The sequence below is a fragment of the Pomacea canaliculata genome, linkage group LG4 (genome assembly GCF_003073045.1).
Source record: "Pomacea canaliculata isolate SZHN2017 linkage group LG4, ASM307304v1, whole genome shotgun sequence".
Lineage (NCBI taxonomy): Eukaryota > Metazoa > Mollusca > Gastropoda > Architaenioglossa > Ampullariidae > Pomacea > Pomacea canaliculata.
The window spans coordinates 28,481,059-28,503,624 of NC_037593.1; the positions used below are offsets into that span (position 1 = coordinate 28,481,059).

At 37.9% G+C, this 22,566-nt stretch overlaps 2 protein-coding genes across 14 annotated transcripts in view; both read left to right on the plus strand.

The window, feature by feature from the left end:
* Positions 1-670: 670 nt before the first annotated feature.
* On the plus strand, positions 671-5,051 carry LOC112562307 (dihydrofolate reductase-like). The gene is made up of 7 exons (XM_025235480.1): positions 671-1,065; positions 2,539-2,636; positions 3,027-3,076; positions 3,443-3,548; positions 3,662-3,791; positions 4,295-4,404; positions 4,825-5,051. Exons 2-7 carry the CDS (start codon positions 2,545-2,547, stop codon positions 4,907-4,909), a joined length of 573 nt encoding a protein of 190 aa, XP_025091265.1. The 5' UTR covers positions 671-1,065; positions 2,539-2,544; the 3' UTR covers positions 4,910-5,051.
* A 1,280-nt stretch (positions 5,052-6,331) lies between these two features.
* LOC112561504 (inositol hexakisphosphate and diphosphoinositol-pentakisphosphate kinase 2-like) overlaps positions 6,332-22,566 on the plus strand; it is a 36,690-nt gene continuing 20,455 nt past the window's right edge. For 6 of the 13 annotated variants that reach the window (XM_025234042.1, XM_025234043.1, XM_025234048.1 and 3 more), the window contains exons 1-11: positions 6,332-6,471; positions 7,615-7,823; positions 13,106-13,395; positions 13,660-13,742; positions 15,207-15,361; positions 18,974-19,072; positions 19,521-19,682; positions 20,437-20,558; positions 21,229-21,330; positions 21,463-21,549; positions 21,901-22,086. In XM_025234042.1, the coding sequence (XP_025089827.1) occupies positions 7,662-7,823; positions 13,106-13,395; positions 13,660-13,742; positions 15,207-15,361; positions 18,974-19,072; positions 19,521-19,682; positions 20,437-20,558; positions 21,229-21,330; positions 21,463-21,549; positions 21,901-22,086 (1,448 nt within the window). In that variant the 5' untranslated portion in view covers positions 6,332-6,471; positions 7,615-7,661. Of the gene's footprint in view, positions 6,472-7,614; positions 7,824-13,105; positions 13,396-13,659; positions 13,743-15,206; positions 15,362-15,761; positions 15,792-18,969; positions 19,073-19,520; positions 19,683-20,436; positions 20,559-21,228; positions 21,331-21,462; positions 21,550-21,900; positions 22,087-22,333; positions 22,364-22,566 lie in introns of those variants that run through there. The other 7 variants (XM_025234039.1, XM_025234040.1, XM_025234046.1 and 4 more) reach the window with 3 other exon arrangements.

Here is a 22,566-nt window from a genome sequence, read left to right on the forward strand (position 1 = left end):
CGGAAGAAATTGTCGAACTCAGGAAGGTGTTATCGAAACATCTCACTGGCAATCCCTATTTCTAATCAACACACCCATATACTTCTCCACACCATGATTTATACGTAGAATTTTTTTTTCCTTTAAGATGTAATTTTAACAAAAGAACTGTCCCATCCTGACACTACACCTTTGGTAATACCATAAACCACACACTACCACTCAGGTGAATGTTCGCTGTTTCTAAAAGAACGCTATACACGTCTGCATGGACATTTCCGATTTGAGGAGTAGAGTTCAACCTCCTAGTCTTTAAGAAAGAACAGCAAAGAACATAAATTGATGGCTTGTTGTTTTGGCAGAAGTGGATTCCATCTGTGGGTGATTTCGAACTATCAGGTGCCAGGTATGGAGGAAGAAACCGGAGTGTTTGGAGAGAAAACTCCCAATGCCCTGCTCTGCAAACAAAAAAAGTGTCGCAAACAGAGTGGCCCGAGACGAAATCTGAATCCTAGGCCTTTCACTACAGTGGTGACAAGTTTAACCCAGTACACCATCGGGCACTTCATCGACAATGAACCACTTGAGTTTCGTTCTTATGTTGAGAGCTGAGTGCGACGTCATCCGCTCTGGGGTCACGCGTCTCGTTCAGCGCGACGCTCGCGCGACTGACCATGATGCAAGAGTGTTATCGGGGGATGGAGATGCTATAGCAGCGGTACATGCTCCTGCTACATTATTATTAGCATTCAGCTTTTCATTTACAATCGATTTATAATAACTCTTCGGGACCGACGGTCGATAAGAAAGCGCTAGCCATGAAGTGAGTGGGTCAAAGGTTATCTGCTGATATTGCCTGCAGCCAGGCCGCCATTGAAACCGCACAGAAAACACAGCGCATGCGCACACAGTCGCTTGTTCACTGTCGCGAAGCCATCTTGCATGACTGGACATGTGATGTGAGTTGTGAACACGTGAGGGTAGCACTCGAACCCGCGTGACCTCCCGCGGCCTGTGAAAGCAAGGACTGAGGACTGACGCCGGGTCCTCCTCAGGGGGATTGGTGTGTTGTATCTGTGTGGACAAGTAAGTGAACCTAACGAGCAATAGCTATTAATTTCACCCGTTGTATGGACATTTTTGTAGTTGTTTTATATTATTAGTAAGTGTTCTATATTTCTCTTTGATTATTTGAACCCAACACACACACACAAAGAGAATGAGACAGAAAGCGGATGAAAGAGAAAGAAAATTGACAAACCACTGAACTGTTAAAAAATAATAGGATGTATCAGATAAGAGGCCAATTGACTCTGGCCATGGGATCCTCATTATTATGTGCAAGGATATAACGAAACTGTAACGGCACAAATGAACGGCAAAAATGGTTCTACCAACCCACTCACACGTGACATAGATAAAACAGCGATCATTGTCTGAGTCTGTCCAGAAGATATATATATTTGTAGTTGTGGGATCAGGACTACACAGAACACAACAGCAAGAATTGTGGTCTTCAAATAGGTTGTAGAAACTTATCTTTGATTAACTTGTACATTCTCACATTCATTCTTCCTGTACATCCAGCCCTTGTGCAGCAAAGGGGTTAAAATAACCAGAAAAATAAGAAGTTACGGACTGGTTCGTGAGAGAAACATAACAATTGTTTCTGCCAGCAAACTCACACATCCTATGAACAGTGAATGAATATTGAAATATGAATTTGCGAATGTGTATTGTATGTTAAATGCAAGCATGCGGTAGAGACGGACTGGGGGCGCTGGGGAATCTCTTAAAGATAATGGAGGTTAGATGTAGGGTACATCTATAAAAACAAGAGAATTTCGTGTAAAAAAACTGTCTTAGATAAGACACGTTACACAAGGAAGACAGCCATTTACACTTTAAAGTATATAAAAAAAAAAAAAGAATAAAAGCCTGTTGAGAAGCCAACAGGTGGACGACGCGCGCAGGTGGTAAATGCATCTAGTCATGATGAGAAGGTGTACGAAGTTTGATTGACAAATATAGCTTTCCTCGTTCTTCTGGGAACATGCGACTGTGAGGCAATCAGCACAGTAACCCATCGAACTGGCTAGCTAGGTGGTTAATGTATCAAGAAGTTCGATGCCCTAGTGGCGCTGGGTACTTCTCTAATTGATGTAGCTGCTGAATGGGGACAAGCCAGTCTAGGGGGGTTGGGGAAAGTAAGGCAACGAGGGATAGATGGGCACCACCCTCACAAATCTTAAAGTTGGCCCCGAGAAAACTGCGGTCTCTACCACGTCATACCCCAACGACAGAAACGTTACCCGACGTTACCTTTTTTCAAAACTGTTTTGATGTCACAGTTAAAGCAGCAAAATGCTCTGCTCATTTTTTCTTTAAAGTGTAACCTGTAGTTGTTGTCACAATGTCCCTTACCTGATCTCGCTAAAGGGCTGTAGGGGCTCATAGAAGTCGTTTAGCATCAGCTAGCAGAAATGTGATTTGTTTGGTTAAACTACATTGTCATGTTTTAAAAAATAAAAATGCGCTTTCTTGACTTGTTTTTGGCAGCGCAAGATGTCAGAGGTAGAGGTTGAAATTGTTGTCGCCATTCTCGACAAAAACAGGGGCTTTGCTCTTGGCAAGAAATTTCCATGGCCCTACCTGAAGTGAGTATTTCAAAATAGATTTTCTTTCCCCCTAGAGTGAATCTATTAACATAGCCACCCTCTAAAGTGAGTACATAAATATACATAACACAAGGACGAGAACGCGCATAAGCACGCAAGCACACTCACTTCAAAGTGACTACATCACAATAACTACAAGCGTGTACACACACACACAAGCGTTTACATCAAACTAGAGACAGGGTGGCAACCACACACATACACATATGCCCCATCCAACACACATGCACAAACACAAGAGCATAAACACAACACTCGTACGTACAGTTTGTTTTGGGTTTTGTCTTGTCGAACCAGCTAAGCCTACATCACTTTCCATATGCAAGGTGTATGACATTATTCTGCTTTGTTTTGACATGGATGTTTCAGGGGTGACCACGAATTTTATATTAATCTGACAACAACTCGGACGGATCTCAGTAAGTACAGGAATTTTTCGTACACATAGCTCTCACCTGAACATACATGGCGGCTAATGTCCCCGACCATGCAACGTGTAACAAATAAAAATCAAATTAAAGATGACGGTTTTGACAGCGGTTGCAGCAATAAAATGGACAGTAAAATAAAATGGATGGAGAAGTATCCTCTCATCCAGGTACAAACGCGTTTATCCACCCATGGATTTATACATCAAACAATCCCACCCTCCTACCCACCCACGCAATCCATATATCCGTTCATCCATTTTTTTGTACATTCATCTTATTTTACAAGACAGAATGGCGCGCGCGCGCGCACACACACACACACACAGAAAGTATATGAACCTGTCTAATGTGCAGGTAAAAGGAATGCCTACATCATGGGGAGGAACACCTGGGAGGAGTGGCAGGGGAACGAAAAGCAGAACCCGGCGCTGTTCACTGTTGTCACCAGCAGGACCCTCAGGTACAACATGGTGTTCGGGATGGGGATCCTCGATAGTTGCCATATTTCTTTTGCAATCTTCTTTAAATTTTGATGTTGTTGCCAGTATCTTCACCATACTTTTAATATGGCAGGGATGACGGAGTGCCCCACCTCCAGAAAGTGTTACCTTCCCTTGAGGACGCCATCACTTACGTGACAACATCGCCGGTTCGCGAACAAATCGAGAAAGTGTTTCTCATGGGCGGCAAGCAGAACTATGATGTAAGCAGAAGCACTTCTTTATACATCATTAATACGTCTGTAACATGTTTGTTGATGGATTGTTTCTTTCCACAAATTTACCCTCGAGATAGGTGCATGTGCGTTGCACGCTTGGAGGTGTACGGTGCATTTACACGTGCAAAGTGATGATTTTCGTATTCCTGTCTTAATCTAACATCAAATGATATATATTAATTTGGTCTTAAAATAAAGATTTGAACTTTAGCTACTCGAGAGTTAAATACAATCAAAATTATTGTAAATGTATTTAGCCATTTAGCTTGTCGATTGTAGAGAAACGATGATCATGACGTTTCCTACAGATTTAACTTTCCTAAGAAATAATCACAGTCGAAGTGAGAAGAAAAAAGTGATTAATTTTCCACATGCTCGCCCCATAAGTTTATTCTACTTTATCGAGTTTATTGTAAGTTAAAGTAAACTCTTTACTAACTTTTACTTGATGGCACTAAAAACAAACAAACGCTTGGTTGACATTACAGCAATTTATCGACGATCCGCGCCTAAAACGGATCTACGTCACGAGAATCTTTGGCGACTTCGAGGCTGACGTTGTGTTTCCGGTGTTTGAGCACAGGTTCAAGAGGGTCAGGTAAGACAACTTTTTTCGTATATTTCTGTCATGTATGGAGATATTCATTCTAATATTCCTTTATCCACTTTTATCTTATGATATTTAACCTGAATTTTTCTTCAGAATGAAACACGTCCGGCTTAAAACTAGGAAATTGTTTACAAAAATTTTAAAAGTAGGAAAATCACGTGATTGACACGCATGGGTATGATGGGGTATATGCAGTTTAGATATATAATATAAGACTTATGTGAACTAATATTTATATAAAGTTTCTTTTTAAAAAGGTTTGCGACAGTTCACATTCTTTCGATTAATTACTAGTTTTATAGTTATATATATATTACTGACATTAATATTTACATAACTCGGCTATGCATAGGTTAGATTAACGCAGAATGTGTTGCTACTGCAATGGTGTAATATTTTATTCTTCAGTCCAGCGCCATCTTTGGACGAAAGTCTGCAGGAGGACAACGGAGTCCAGTATCAGTTCGAACTTTGGGAACCCATCAGCAGTTAGTACAACGCATGTGCAGACAGCATGGTGTGATTCACTTCTGGGATTTTTTCCAACATGATTTGAGACATATACCTGAGGATCCAAATTGGTTACAATCGCTGCTTGTGAGGCTGGTCGTAAAAACTAATGAAAGTGTTATTTCTTATTTGTTGCTTTATAAATTTTTGATGATTTGGCAACCACATCGCGGTGACATTTAAAGGCAGTAGGCAAAACATATCTATGTACAGTTCGCTGTCTCAAGGGTTCGTTTTTGTAATAAAATATATTTATTGTTCGAAGGGTTTTTGGTTATTTATTAATGTATATCTTGTTCGAAACCAATGCCTTTCCTGTAACACATATCCTTTACCCTATTTTTTCTTCAAACCTGGCAAAGATGTTCGAACGTTCTAAAAGCGGTTGCTGTGCTCACCGCATTGACGCTTGTATATATGTTTTCAGTCATATCCAGAATGTAACATTGGCATCTGGCTGATTGAACCTGGTCATTTATCTGAATTCCTCACGCGAAATGTCGACCGTATACTGTTGAGTTTGCTGTCAGCACGACGCTAGCTCTCTACTCGTCTTAGAGCTTTCAGCCACAATTTTCTTTTTTTAAGTTTAGGCATTTACCATAGGCAAACCAGATAATGCTGACGTTTTTCCTGCCTTTAAAAAAATTATCGTTGCGACAGCGACAATTTATAACACACTGGGGATCTTTCCGCCCATCTCTATGTTCGTATGTCTCTGTAAAGATAGCTGATCGAGTGTCCCATCACCCCCAACCCCCACCCCTGCTTTTGTTTGTGTGTACTGCACATACGCTGAATAATTGATCAAATGTCCTCATTTTTTAAAACCTGTTTACGTCTTGTCTCGTTCACGCTCATTTAGTCCTTGTCCAGTCCTCTCCCTGCCAGCGAAACCTGATCGCTGAAGGCATGTGAATTAATGTACGTCGTCCACATGCGATACACAGAGCGGCTATATAAACTTTATTGCACGTTTCCAACACAGTAAATCCGTTTCAGACATCGGGGCAGGAGACACCTGTAGTTTGCCTTGGCAGGACCAGACCAAGTTAATGATTTCGTTGGCCGGACTTTCTCCACCCTCGCTCAATCTAGTCAATGAAAGTAAGATCGCACACACACACAAACACAGAATCTTCTTGAGCTGTAAAGACTCGTGCACAGTGATCTGAGAGTACTTCATCATATCTACTGGACATCTTGTGGAAGGCAGAGCCTCGAGAAAACATTGCCCCTTCAGTGCCTTATTGAGGGGGGTAATCCATTTTTGTAATAGCCGTCGATTGCTGCTCTATAAAAAAAAGGAAGCTGTGCCTAGCTTTTTATAAATAAAATAAAATCAAATCATATTCCCCTTTCTCGTCAACACGTTACACAATGTTCGAAAATCGTGCGGTAGGATTTCACTAATAGACGCTGCTAGTTATCTCCCTTTAGCGCTCTTTTATTTGTTGTGTCCTCCAGTGTGATTGGAAATTATACAAAGATGTCTGCTACACAAAACGACCACAAATTATGACTCATTTACCAACAAATAAAACGGTGAGCTCTTTCAGTTTCAACTATTTAGTGCTAGGAAGTATTCTTGAAAATTCTCACAACCACCAGCGTAATTCGTTGTTGGTATTTTTGTGGTTGTTCTGGGGTTGATTAATGCTTAGACTAAAGCCTAAAGGTCATTATTTAATTTTGCTCTTTTAAATACTTTGAGGTTCATTCACAACTCCCTCTCCACTTTCGAAATCGATAAAGGTAGAGCATTGTAGTCATGAAGATTATTTGAAATAATAAAGTTATTTTAAGAGCATGCGAATATCACATTTATGTCAGATGTATGGACTTTGTTAGGTACTAGATAGAGGCCCATTTCTATTATGTAATTAATATTCGTATCCTGAGAAGTACACTTACTTATGTGATGTAACTTTGTTTGATATCGTAATGGGATTTAGAGAAAAACTAGTAACCCGCATGACTGTGACATCAAGTATTGATTTACTTCCTTTTGTTTCATGGCGTCAGATATTTGAACTAGCCTAAACTGTCAACTCTGGTGATATATCATCATTGTAACATGATGACATCGAAATAATCAACAGATGGCATCCATTATTTTCCATTACTATTGATAAGCAAAGCTAAACTATAAACCATTCACTATTTTTGATAATAAGATAGAAATTTGAACTTTACCTAGTGTGCATTGTCAAAAGTGACACAAATGTAGAATGCATTTCCATACTAGATAGACATTGACACAGACTTAGACTTGTTAAAGTAACACACAGCTGAGTTCATAAGAAATTTGCCTCTCCTCATTAAATATGTGATTGTCTCCATATTGTTATGTATAGCTCTTAGAGCTTACATAACAAAAGCCAACCAATGAGCAACAGTCTGCATAATTATGATATAAAATGGCATGCATTTAATTTTATAAATATAAATAATAACAATAACATCACTGTAGACCTTATAAAATGCTTTTTTTATTTTGATGGCAAACATTTTTCATAACTCATCAACTAACAGTTAGGACTTTGCATAATGGAAGGGTTAATCAGTTTGCGTCATTTCCTTTGTTTGTTAAGTAATAATACTGTTTAAATTACAACACCTATTATTAATAAGTACATTAATGCAACATTTTTCCATTTGCTTGGGATTCTTTCTTATTTGTTTTAGGTTCTTGCCCCTTGTAAGTGATTTCTGGCCATCACTTTGTTGTCACCATGGAGCAGAGCTGTGAAGGAAATTCCTTTGATGCTGGCAGTAGTAGCAGTAGTAGTAAAACTCAGAGCTCGAAAGACTGGCCAGAAGATACTGCAGTGGGCTACCAAGATCCTATGACTCATTTTTTTGTTGGAGATATGGAAGAGTATCTTGATGATCAAGTAAGTTGAATGCAGTAAAAATTTATGTCCATATATAGAAATAAGAGTGAATAGTTATCACATCAGTTTGTAGCTTTCATTATTTCTTCCTACCTTTGCCATTTTGCTTCTATTTCCATTATTATGTGTCAGTAATTTTTTCTAGTCTTAAGAAAGGGGTTTATTGCTAATTATTTGGGAAGCTTTAGTTCGGTTCTAACAAGACATTATGCATAGAATCATGAGTCCTAAATCCTAAGAAAAATAATAGAAGGAAAAGGGTTGATTTAGACCAGCATAAAGCATACTTGAGCAGATATTTTATTCTAGAATCATCAAAGAAGGGCAGCATGAGAGAGTCCTATTTCACAACTTTATAGATTTCAGCTAAGATCTTTGACATGTGGGAGAAGTGCTGAGATCCTTTAGTTTAGTGTATAAAAGGTCTTGATCAAGGTACTGTACAAAAAGTCCAGCATTGTGTAATCCTGGTGAAAAATCAGATCAGTGAGTTTTTCTCAACAATCAGAAGATGTTGAGCTCATCTCCTTTAACCCATCCTAATTGACCTGTTCCTTTAATCATCCAGTCCACCTTCTCAGTAGGGATTAGAACAGTGGTTCTTAACTTGTTTGAGGTGCCGAACCCACAAGTTTCATATGTACATTCACTGAACCCTTCTTTAGTGTCATCACGAATTGCGGTTCGATCGAATCCCGGTTAAGAACCACTGGATTAGAACCACTAACAGTCAATCCTTCACTGGTAATATAGAGCAGCTTGCTGGCAGCAGCAAAGAACTCCAAGAAATTGCTGACAATCCAAGAAATAACATGTCACGGTACATATGAAGTAGAGGTGAACTCAGACAAGCAAAGTCATTGCTCACAGCATAACTAATAATGCAAAATGACCATTAATGCAGGGAGAATATTTTTTCACATAGTATATGTAAAAGAATTGCCAGATTGGCGACACAGAACAAGACCAGACAACTACAGCAATACAGTCAAATCTCCCTACTATGCCACCTACCGGGACCGAGCAAAAGTGGCATAGTAGCGAGAGTGGCATAGTAGAGAGGGTTCGTAAAAACGGCTTTATTTGCTCAAGTTACCCGTCAGTCCAAAGCAGGGGTGGGCAATTAATTTTCCCTAGGGGCCGCATGAGAAATTTGGATGGTTTTAGAGGGCCGGACTAATATAGTTAACTCAGTTTTACCTAATACTGTATGTATAGTATATATACTGGCAGGCGGGCCGGTCAGAGACAGGAATCCTTTGCCCAAGTCTGGTCCAAAGCTCTCAAGAATCATCGGCTTGGCTCGCTGTCTCCTCTCATTCTCCCCCTCACCTCTTCATCCTCCACCCCTCCCAACCACATCCACGCACCTGCATCCTGTCGCTAGTCGATCCCCTCACACCTTCCCTCTGTCACCTGGCTGTCACCCGGCCAGCGACCACCCCCCCCCCACATCGCCAGCCTCCACCCTCCCTGTGTGCGTGCTATGTTCCATCCCACCTAACTGCGATGTCCCACACTACCATACAGTATAATAGTCGAGCACTGTGCGGAATTTTACAACTTGTGTCTTTTAACAGTCACAAAAAAGTGGCATAGTAGCGAGAGTAGGGGTGGCATAGTAATTTTTTTTTTACATTGAATTTATAGTCGGGACCGAGCAAAAGTGGCATAATACCGAGAGTGGCATAGTAGCGGGGTGGCATAGTAGGGAGATTTGACTGTACCAGACAACACATTATGGAGAAGCTATATTTTTAGCAAACCTGTGAAACTGACCAGTCTGAATCATACTACAGTCAAATCTCGCTACTATGCCACTCTCGGTATTATGCCACTTTTGCTCGGTCCCGACTATAAGTGCAATGTAAAAAAAAATTTACTATGCCACCCCCTACTCTCGCTACTATGCCACTTTTGTGTGAATGTTAAAAGGCACAAGTTGTGAAATTCCGCGCAGTGCTCGATTATTATACTCTATGGTAGTGTGGGACATGGCAGTTAGGTGGGATGGAACATAGCACGCACACAGGGAGGGTGGAGGCTGGCGATGTGAGGGTGGTCGCTGGCCGGGTGACAGCCACGTGACAGAGGGAAGGTGTGAGGGGGTCGACTAGGGACAGGATGCAGGTGCGCGGATGTGGTTGGGAGGGGTGGAGGATGAAGAGGTGAGGGGGAGAATGAGAGGAGACAGCTAGCGAAGCCGACGATTCTTGAGAGCTTTGGACCAGACCTGGGCAAAGGCCTCTTGTCTCTGACCGGCCCGCCCGCCAGTATATATACTATACATACAGTATTGGGTAAAACTGAGTTAACTATATTAGTCCGGCCCTCTAAAACCATCCCAATTTCTCATGCGGCCCCTTGGGAAAATTAATTGCCCACCGCTGCTTTGGACTGACGGGTAACTTGAGCAAATAAAGCCGTTTTTACGAACCCTCACTACTATGCCACTCTCGCTACTATGCCACTTTTGCTCGGTCCTGGTAGGTGGCATAGTAGCGAGATTTGACTGTATCTCCATCCTTTGTATGGATGTGAAAGATGGACAGCTGATATCTAAAACAGAGATGAAAGCATAATCATGAAAGCATAATCGATGTCAATGGCTTTGATGAGAGAACACATTCTTCAGGGATAATTATGGATTAATCATAGATCATCCTTATTTTAAAAATTGTGGATACAGCCAGCTTGATAAGATATTTCACATCATTCTGACCTGAACTTTGCTTTAATTGCAATAAGCAATATAATAAGTTAAATCATTTGATACTACCTGTATCTCTGACAATAAAGATTATGATCACCAGATCTTGTGATCTTGCAGTGAAGTGTTATTGGTAGTGATGATAATGCAGTAAAATACCATTCTTGATGAATCTCATTTTGGATTGAGTATATGTAGAGCAATACATCAGAACTTATTGCTCGTTTAAGATTTGTTATATTGATACAAAGGTAAAAAAGAAGAATGTTTCATTATTAAGTTATCATGGCTTGTATGTATTACCATACTAGCACGTCTTCTAAGAGGGAGCTACAGAAATCTTTGAGTTTTAAAATGTTAGAGCTCTTTGTTTTGTGTCCAGTCCTGAGCTATGGACTTTTCACAAAATTGGTCTGACAAGGATAGAAGTGTAAAACATGAGAGGGGAGGTACTTTGAGTTAACAGACAGAATTTACCTTGTAGCTTGACTCTTTATTTACAAAGTTTACTCGTTGCTAAAATCATGATCAGTGTTGGGATTGGTATTTGTGGCTTAATCTATGCATGTGCTGCTATGCCACAGTGACAGTAAGAATTTAAAGATATAATTTTTTTGCTTAGTTTGAATATAATATTTGTGTTTTGCTGGGTGGGAAAGCCCTGACAAATGGTTCTTTGTTTTTTAGTGTAGTGAAAGCATGCATGTCAGATTATGTGGTCGTGACATAACTTCAAAACTATCAGGGCAGCGATTGTAAGAGTGACAATATCATCATTGATTTATCATTATGAAGCTCACACATAAATGTAGTGGTAGATTGAAGCAGATACCTTTTTTCCTGGGAAAAAGATTTGCGGTAGACAAATGTACACGGATGACATGCAAAAATGGCAGGGCTTGACCTATTCCTGCACACCTTTTTCTATATAAAAAAAGGAAACTTCTTAATAGAAAATGTATGCACACACATTCATGCATGTGTGGAAAATAAATTGATCAAGGGAGTATATGTGTAACTAGGTCAGATGTTCGGGTTTTTGGGTGGGGGTAGGGGATGAGAATACCCTTATGTATGTCCTTATGTTACTCTGGACTGTATTCAGTGAAGAAATAGCTGATTGCCCTTATAATCCATTCAGAGTCATTGTTGGCTTGAGAGCAATAACTTTTGCAAATGCAAAGGTCATAATACACAACATATAGAAGAGCTCTCATTTCTTTGGGTCACTAAGGGCAATTAGGAGTCGCAAAAGGGGAAAACTGACACCCTAGAATGAGCTATATTGGCGCAGATATTGTGAATACTTGACTTCATGGCATGCAGATTTCAGGCAGCGTTTTATGGGAAGATTTTGCATACTTGTAATCCTCCCTGAGCTATAATTATCAGAGGTCCCTGAGCTATAATTATCAGAGGTATGCAGTGCAAACCAGTATTGCACTGACAGTTGTTGATGGAGTTTCTGTAGATGCACAGAATGATTCTATCTCCTCCTTGTAGACCTTTTGGTACCTATTTAAAAAATAATGGAATACTAAAGGTATGTTATTGCTCTGGAGATATTAATTTTATTATGAACTTTAGTAAAATGAATGGTAAATTTGTGCTTTTATTGATAATAACAGATAGAAAGGCATAAGATCCACCTATGCCGTCTGTTTTGATATGCAACTACAAAAATAACTGCAAAATAAGCTATTAAACACTTGACACTGAAGTAAATTGCATAAATGTTAATTAGGTATAGTTAACATTTATTGGATTTTGCACATACATGCATATAAATATTCAAATACATTTGTACACACACACACATGCACATATGCTGAAAGGGAAGGTCACTTAAAGCTTACTCTTGGCCATAAGTAGAAATGTAGCTATCACATGTGGCAAAATCAAATAGAATGTTATGACATTAGCAGGCAAGGCTTCCACTTGTTTGCCACAAGAATTTGAGTAATTGGAAATGTTTTTTTTGCAGCTAGTTTTTCAAGTCTTATAAGACTGCCTGCCCTTTTAAAATGTATGCCATTGAGTGGTTTACTTGGTAAATAGTGATTGATATGTACTTTAGTGTTTGGCTTTAATTGGTGTCAAGAGTTCATTTGTTTTATGACTACTTCTGTTTGTTGGTTTTTAGAACTTTAATGTTTTTTGCAATGTCACATTTCTTTTAATTCTTTTGTGACCTCAAATTTTCATCCAAAGGTGAATTTAATTTTTTTATCACTCCAGTGACTCCAGTGGTACTACTGTTATAACTTTTTAAAAAATGCACTCTTTATTTACATTGTTGCATTTTACAGATTTGCTCAGCAATTCATAAACTAATAGACCAGAGACCTTTGAGGTCTTAATTTTGCATACTCGGGTTTCTAATCCTGTGGTACTGTTTAATTATATGTATACATTTATTTATCTGTGCTTGTATGTGTTCTGTTCCTATTTCACATTGTAGTCATAAAAACACTCCTTGTGCATGCATAGACATAAACATGTAAATGAGTATGAATCTCCAACATGTACAGGCACAAGTGCAAATTATATACTATGCCATCAATTGTTGCAGGAAAGCACAGAGAAAAAGGTGATAGTTGGAATTTGTGCAATGGCCAAAAAGTCCAACTCCAAACCCATGAAAGAAATAGTAAAGCGTCTTGAAAACTTCACACGTCTTCAGATTGTCATATTTGAGGAGGACGTGATTCTCAACAGCCCGGTTCACGAATGGCCTGTGGTCAATGCATTTATTTCTTTCTTCTCAAGTGGTTTCCCTTTGGACAAAGCTATTGCATACAAAAATCTAAGGCAACCATTTGTTGTAAATAACTTGGAGATGCAGTACATCCTTCAGGATAGGTGAATATATATATATAGTGAAAATTAGTACAAGTTTATAGGCATAAGTTAATGGTCCTTAAAGCTATTTAAAGTTGACATAGTTACAGAAATCATTTTCATCAGATGATTTTGGATATTTTGTGCCTTGATAGATTTGCTAATGTTAAAACTCTGATTCTAGAGAAAGTATGTGGGCCTTTTGCCTCAGATTTAGTGGGGAAAAAAAGATTTTCTGTTAATAAAGATATAATGACCTGAACTATATATTTAAACATGTTTCAGGACTGAGGTGTACAGATTATTGTCAGAGCATGGCATTCCACATCCACGGTATACAGTTCTGAATAAAGAAAGAGAATCAGATTGTAAGTCTGATTACCTGCTTGTGCATCTGTATATTTGTGTGTGTGTTTGGAGGATAAAGGGGCTAGAAAGGTTGAGGTGAGAGAAGGGTGACAAGAAGGAAAATAAGAAGAGCTATTTCTCACTAATCTTACAACATTAATGCTTTTCTCAAAGGGTTATTGTTCTTTAATAGATTGCTTATTTGATAACTTCAAAAATAAAATATATAATAGTGTAGCGTAATAGTAAAACACTACTTCAGTGAGAGGCTCTGGGTTTAGAGCTTGTTTTGGGACACTCTCTGAATGTTACACTTGTTTCAGGGCTGGGCATCAGTTTCTTCCCCTCCTCCCTTTCCACCCATAGTGTGAAATTACCTCAAGTTTATTTCTTGCAACTTCTCGAGGAGCATAGGCCCACAACACCACCTCTCCAGCAGACCTGGTTTTGGGCAGCCTCTCTTATTTGGGCCCATGTGGTTCCGGCATTCTTTACCTCACTCTCTATTGTTCTTTTCCAATTCTGCGTTGGCCTCCCAACTCTCATTTTTCCTAATTAAAGTGGAATTGGATTCAAAGAAAAATCACTAAAATAGATTCAGCTTTTAAAATACAGTAGTTCCCTCCCTTGAATAATTTAGCAATTATTTTAAAAATGTCAAAACTGTCACATCATGCTCACTCCCTCCCTTACTCCTTATGGTGCATCACTGAAGCAAGTGTGCCTTATCACAAATAGAGGTTCAAGCTGTTGTGACTGAGTTTTAAAAAAAAGACGAAGATGATTGCACTGAGAGAGAAAACTGGGGCAAAAGTTTTGTTTAAAATAATGACCATCTGAGAGCAATTTGACTGATAACAAACCCCACTGTACTGAGGGAGTGTATTTCCTCCCTTTAAGCAGTCGCTGTTGTTTAATGTATTTTAACAGCTGGCAAATTTGTCTGTAGCAAAATCCTATTTTCTGTTATTTGGAATAAGGGAAGAGGGGGTAATGATAGCACATTCCTAGCACATCTAAATGACACCACCACTTTTTCCAAATATTGGTAAAAAAAAAAGTTAAAAGGTGTCACATTTCACATTTTCCAACATTATATCATATAATTATAGAATGCAAATATATGTGACAGTTTCATTCTCTTGAGGTCATTAACAAAGAACTAATCACATGTTAATATGTGAAAAAAATATGTTTTGGATGCAGACTGTTTTCATTATATACATGGCAGTCACCCAACCAGTAAGAACTGATTTTTCATGGTATCTGCATTATTTTCTCCTTTTTGTTTTGCATGACTTTCACTTATTTGGTGTTCATTTGAGTAAATTTTGACAAAATTTGAAATGTTGATATCAAATAATAAGAGCTGTTACAGTAAACTTTTTTGAGTTTACAGATGTTGATACCTGCATGCAGTCAACTTTAATGTAGTTATATGCATATCAGATGATGCATTTATTTAAAAGATGATGTAATTGCAGGTGCTGTTGTGGAGACAGAGGATTCTATTGAGATAAATGGAAAGCTTCATACTAAACCCTTTGTTGAGAAGCCTATCAGTGCTGAGGACCACAATGTCTACATCTATTTTCCACAGGCAGCAGGAGGTGGGAGCACTAGACTGTTTCGGAAGGTGAGGATGAGTTGGATTTTGTGCTCAGTATTTTGCAGCCTGCATGCTTCACTGTGCCAATGCTTGTGTATCTTTGTTCTGGTCTCAGCCTTGTTTTTTTAATTCTTTTTTTTTTTGTTCTCCTGTTACACAGTGATTGAGGACTGGGTAAAACAAGACAAAGCAAAACACAATTATTGGTGTTGCTATACACATTGTGAAATTATAATTGACTGCTTTGGCCAGCAAATGAAGAGAATAAAAAAGGGGGTAGAAAAGTATGACCTTGAAATGAGGGGTGGGAAAGATGTTGTGGCATCGCTTTGGAGTTAGAATGGTAACATTTCAGCTAGTGCACTGCTTGTCATTTTGGGAACACTCACTGAAATCTGTAAGTGATGAGAGAGTTCTCCTTGCTGGACAGGGCAAGGGAAAGGTGCCTGGGATATTAGACGTAAGTACTTGTGAAAAACAAACCCCCTTCCATGGGCGTGCTCAGTGCAAGTGCTCCAGTTACTGTATGCTGCAACATATTCATGTATATTTACTGCTAGTTTGCCGCCCTTATGCTCAGTTGCCAGGCACAAATGCAGCGGTCTAGGGCTCTCTCTTTTTTTTTTTTAATTGTGTGTGGATTTTGTTGTTTTGGTTTCCTGGTGGAGGAATTTGTAGCTTATAGATTTTTATTTTTTTTGCTCGAATGCTATGAATAAGCTTGTATAGCATAAAGCTAAGAATCAATGCATAACAAGTAAGCAAATCACAGACTTTGAATGAGAGAGGCTTTAGATGTCAAAGAATGAAATAGATGCTGTAGCTTTGAAACTGAAGAAACAAAAGTAAAAAGCCAGATGTAAAAATTTATTATTATGCCCACATTGTTTATTGTAGGTAGGATATTGTTTGCCTTCCTCATCATTTTCCCATTGGCAACTGGGCATCAAAAAGGGACAAAATTAAGCATCAACACATCAAGCTAACATCTTAATACTTGATTTAAAAAAAAAAGTATTTCAATAGATTTCAGTAGTGTGTTGTATTATGCTATGCATTTCCAGTTTTCTGTGATTTAGTTTTGTGAAAGAAAATAGTCAAGTGCTATAAGATATCAAAGATGACAGACTAGTTTTAGTCTCTCACTTGATGCAAACATTTGTAGTTAATACCTCGTGAAGCGTTTGGATTATAATTATTTAACTATATATATATAAAAATTTCTTTAAGAAAATTTCAAAAAGTATTAGGATCCTTTTAAAAAGTTTTTTGTAAATGTCTTTTATTATCTGTGGGTAAAAAATATTTTTTAGAATGAGAAAACAAGTTGTGACAGAGATATAAAAAAATGATAATTATGCTAAAGTACGTTTTCCTGCTCCTCCATCACGCCTGTAGTGGTTTTGAAATTTTATAATTTATTTTTTCCTTAATCTTACAGAGTATGTTGGTGGCTTAGGGAGTTTATTTGTAGATCACAGTGTGCATAATGTGTTGCATGTCTTTGTACATACCTGAAGACACCTGCATAAATGCATAGTGGTGTTCGAAAAAAGAAAAAAACAATGGAGGACTTGGTAGAAGACTTGTGCAGTTCTGACTAGTTCAGATAATAATAATAAACATTTGATTTATGTAGCTCATAATCATGCTTACGAAGGAGCATGCTCTCAGCACTTAAGACAAGTAGGCGACATGGACTAAATATGAAAGACAGAAGGAGAAACAACTATGCAGACAAGTAATAAAAGACAAATATAGAAGACACAAAAAAGAATCAGGTAACACATAGTAAGGATAGAGAGCATCATAAATCTGCAGAGAAAGACGAGCAGGGGACTAGTCAATTAACTATGATCACAACTGCTGACAATTATGTTGATTGGTATTAAAATAATGCTCATGGAACAGATGTGTTTTTAGTGCATGCTTAAATGGTGGGTAGATTGTGGGTATGGTAGAGAGAGAGTTTAGTTTCTTTGCAACACCGTAACTAAAAATCCCATGACCATATGGGGTTGTTCCGGTGATGGGGATAAAGAGCATACGCTCATCTGATGAAGAGCACAGTAGCCTGCTGGGATGTAGAGACTGGGTTCTAACTTCAGACAAAACCTTCCATGTTTAGAAATTTATTTAAGAACTTGTGAACATGTTCAGAAAACCTTGGATTACTGAGCCCCACATTTGGTGTTAATATGATTAGAAGAATTTGACAAAATGTTATTTTTGAAGAAGCATGCTGTTATCATAACAAAACTAAGATGTATTTTATAGGCAGAGTTAAAATTCTCTAGTCAGCTTAGGAGAATGTATGTTCATTGGCTACCTTACAAAGCAGTTTATTTGGAATCGTCCCCAAAACATTGCAGTAGTAAAAATAAAACGTTGAAACCTCAACCATTAAAGTCACGAAGAAGGTCAAGATGAGGTGCTGAGGGAGAGACTGGAGAAAGTGCGTTCCTATGTGTGTGTGTGAGTGTGTGAATATATGTTAAATAATGTGTTTGCATGGACCATCTATTAATAGTACACTCAGCATGTAGGACCAACTGCTTCTAAAAATATTTCTTGTTGTGAATAATAATAACAATACAGGAAAAACTGTAAGACATTATTACCTGCATGATTGCTTTCCTAAGCTTTCTTCAAATCTGCTGTCATAATCCTTGGTGATTTCTCCCAGTCTAGCACTAGATTCCAGATTTAATTGTTTTCTTTCTTCCTTAAATTCCTGTGTAATTTATCCCATGTCAGATCACAAGACTAACCACCAAATTTCATTGGTTAGTTTGGTGTACATTTTTAAAGCATGAGATTATTGAACGTATGTCTTACACCTGGTGTGATTTTCTTACCTCCCTTTTCCTCCCAGTTGTTAACAAAGAATGACATACGAGTGCATAGTGTGATAAAATACTGTTGGCTGAAACCTAAAGGGCTTATGCTTATCAGTAAATACATAATGTTTATGTTATAATTTGAATAACGTCCATATTTTAGTCTTAGCCCCCAAGCACAGCTAGCACTGGGTGCAGACTATCATCAAGAGGGCTGTACTTCTAGTCCCATATTTTCTTTGCTTTGTTTGTAGAGCTGTTTTTTGTGCAGACAATGAATTTTAGCTCTTTCTTCCTTGTAGTAAGAGAGAAACTGTTTATCAAGCTGCTTAAGTTTGCTTCTGTCTTTGACTTTATGGTCATGTTTTGGCATTATCTTCGAGATTTTTTATATATTTCAAAGAGACTACATTCTTTTATTCAAATTAGTGGCATGGCAGCTTAATGTTTAAGAAAATTTGGAAAAATCACTGGAATTAGGCAGTTGAGATAGTAGTATTCTTGTATGAGAAGTTTCTGCAAATCTGTATTGTTGGACGTTTATAGTTATATGAGTGTTGGCTGTAGCTTTGTGTCTTCTAACATCAACTTAAAATGTAAATTTTGCAAAATATTATTATTATAATAAATGATCATAGTAATAGCATAAATAGTTTCAGCACTGAATGATGAAAACTTTATAAAATAGCTACAAAAGTTTTGAGTTGTAGATTTTCGCTTATATACACACTTGCTGCTTAAAATCTATAATCAACTTCTCACATCACTATGAGAGAGTCTTGGGTCTTTCCATGTCAGGTAAAAGGACAGAAGTAGCGTCTATTCACGCACAAGCCGTGTTCGACGCAATGGAGCTTTTGTTTACGAGGACTTTATGCCAACTGATGGAACTGATGTCAAGGTTTGTGATTAAATCCTTTGTAATAAAGTAGCATTTTTGAAATTTATTTTGTGATTAGATCTTGCTAATTTACCATATTCTTTAGTAATTTTCTGCTGTAGAAAATTCAAGAAGCTTTTTATACACTTTTCTTAACTCCTTGTGTCTGTCTGGTTGGAATTTTGTAATCAATTTTTCATCCACTTCCCGTCATCTTAAATATTTGAAATTTTCACCGTTTACTGATTTTTGATGATGTGTGCAAAAAAAAAAAACTTTATTTTCGGTATTATTAGTAGAAGAAAATGTCTGCTTACATAGCAAATTGGTAGCTTCAGAGAAAGTTTAGTTAAGTACTTGATGTGTGCTAGAGTCTTTCATAGTCATTTTGTACAGTAATCTGTACTAAATGTTTGCACCACTCAAAAGTAATGAACCTGCTCTGATGGTGACTGCTACGTATGTGTAGATTTACACAGTGGGCATGGACTATCAACATGCAGAAGCTCGTAAATCCCCAGCTCTGGATGGCAAAGTGGAGCGAGATGAAGATGGAAAAGAAATCAGGTACCCTGTGCTCCTGTCTGCTAGAGAAAAACTCATAGCCAGGAAGGTGTGCAAGGCATTCAAGGTAAGGCTTGTGCATGAATGTGTTGTGGTGTTTGTTTGAGTAAGCACACAGGTATTTCTATCTAGTATCTATTGATATCTTTCTTGCCCCAAACTCTTCAGTCACTAGGACTGATTCACTACACCCAGGGGACCTGCATTCACTTTTAGTCCAGGAGTCCTGCTTTAATGTTAAGCTAACAGTTAAAGCAGATTTTGTTGTTACTGCTATCTGTAATAATATTAATTAACAAAGCTTTGCTATCCAGCTTAATTATAGTCACTAGCCAAAGGGTTCATTTTAAAGTCCTTGGCGAGGGATTAACAGTTGACTTTCATTTAGAAACATTATTTTAGAATTTTGTTTTCACTTTCTCTCTTCCACCGTTTCTGTTTTCATATGTGTGTGTGCGCGTGTGTGTCTCATAAGTAGCCAGCTATATGTTCAGTCTTTTTCTTAACAAGCAGTCTGGTGGCGCAACAGTTAGCTCTTTATGTGGCATCTGATTACAGGGCTGACTGCCTTGCTGTAATATAGCCTTTGTTGTTGGCTCCATGTAAAACAACAAATTCCCCCCACTCGTACCACCTTCTTTTCTTAACTTGTTTTAACTCTACCCTATTCAATACAAGAATCTGGATCCATATAAAGATGGTGAGCTTCTTTTTTGTTTTGTTTTTTAATTTGTTTGGAATGTGATATATGCAAGAGTATCAGACATAATTCTATTTTAAACTCCATATTGCATTGACAAGACTTTTTATATACTTTTCAGCAAAATGTTTGTGGCTTTGACTTACTTAGAGCCAATGGCAAATGCTTTGTGTGTGATGTAAATGGATTCAGCTTTGTTAAGACATCAAACAAATACTATGACGATTGTGCTAGGATACTTGGGTAAGTACTCTGTGCATGTTTACTCGTATGAGAGAGAATGAGAGACATAGATATCCTGTCTCAGCATGTTGATCATGTGTAGCATTTTTACTATTAGTACATGTTAAAATATTAATAGAAATGAGAAATCAGAACAAATGTTATGATGATTCCTACAGTCAAGCAGAATACACAAAAGATTTTTGAAATTTGGAGGCACAGGTTTGAATCCTGCTGAAAATCAGTACATATCTTTTTTTCTCTCTTTGCCATCAGCATTATAGGTAGTTTTAGGTTCAAGTCAGGTTTTTTTTGTGGTGGTGTGTTTTCAGGCATGTGTTAATGAATATAATTCACAGGGCTTAAGAGCCCACATACAGCAGCACATTAGCTGATATTATCTTTATGTATACTTCTTTGGTATGTGAAGATGTTCCTATAGTGTTGCATATGATAGTATTCAAGATTCAGTTATCTGTCACAGCACTCTTTTTCTCTCTCTGTCTCTTGGCTACTTTTATTACATTGCCAGTTCTGTTGTTTATTTCTACTGAAAAGCAATGGTTATAATTTGTACCTTTTTTTACAATTGACTCCACATATTATATAATTAAAACTTTGTATGCTTTTGTAACTAAGGAATACTATGACTAAATGGTTAAAAGAATTTAGTGCTTTGTCTTGATTTTAGTACGCTTATTTTGAGGGAGGTATGTCCAACACTTCATATACCTTACCCAGTGGGGCCAGCCCCAGAAGACATTCCAGTCGTGCCAACAACCAGTGGACCCATGTGAGTGGTATTTAAACTTCTTTGGATTAGTAGCAGCTTAGCTTGCAGTGACAGGCAGGGATGGAGACAATTTCTGCTGAGCTAAAATGTTGTTTCTCCTTGATTGCATGGCAATTTTTGCTTTACTTGCAGGATGGAACTAAGGTCTGTTGTTGCTCTTATTCGTCATGGAGACCGAACACCTAAGCAAAAGATGAAAATGGAAGTTAAAAATAAGCTGTAAGTTAATAAGCTGAAATATTCCTACTGGTTGTGCTTTTATCTGCAAGCTTTTTATATTAAGACTTTATATTGAAACTTTTTTTCACAAAGAAATCTTTTTTATGGGTTTGTGAAAAGATTTTATTTTAATAAAATTAAAAATACATGAGCCTGGAAATACCAGAACTTTTATCATTTTTATTAGATGGTAATTTATTGATCTATTTTACATTTCTGAGTGAACAGGGTGGTTGGGTATTTTTCTACATTTGGGTGGGCAGAGGAAGGTTAGGAGGCATGCCAGGGTAAGAAGCAGGTTTCTGTTTCTGACTCAAGTGTTAGTTGATGCTTTGTCACTCCAATCATCAGATTCTTTGAGCTGTTTGAAAAATATGGAGGATTCAAGAGTGGCAACCTAAAGCTGAAGAGACCTAAGCAGCTACAGGAAGTTCTTGACATTGTCCGTCAGCTGTTGGCTGATGGAACCGTTACTACTGACCCTGACCTACAGGATAAAAAGGCCAAGCTGCAACAGATGAAGCTAGTTCTGGAGATGTGAGTTAATCTTTTAATTCATAATCCTGCATGTCGTATATTTTGAATTTATATAAAAAAATTCTTTATCGCTGCTTTTTGTCAGCTTATATACACTGTGAGCTAAAAAGGATATGTTATTCGCTTGTATCTTTCATGCAGGCTAACAGAGTCTTTATGAATGGGTTTTTATTTATGCTTAGTTTGAGATAATAATCTTGCTATTTTCATCAGCTAGATTTTTATTTGGTGAAAACCTGTGAGATAGGTACAGTCATGGACAACAGACATCAGCACAGTATGTATGACTTATTGTTAATGTTACAAATTCTTGAATCTGTTGTGATATGTTGGTTTCAGTTTCTGGTTTTAAAACCGAATGTGTTTTGGCAACTTAGCAAAAGTCTTTTGCAGCACAGGCTGAGCACAGAAGCTAACAATCTCAGAACAAAGGAGATAAAGAAGGAGAATGGAAATGCTTTTTTCCTTGCCAGAATCGAT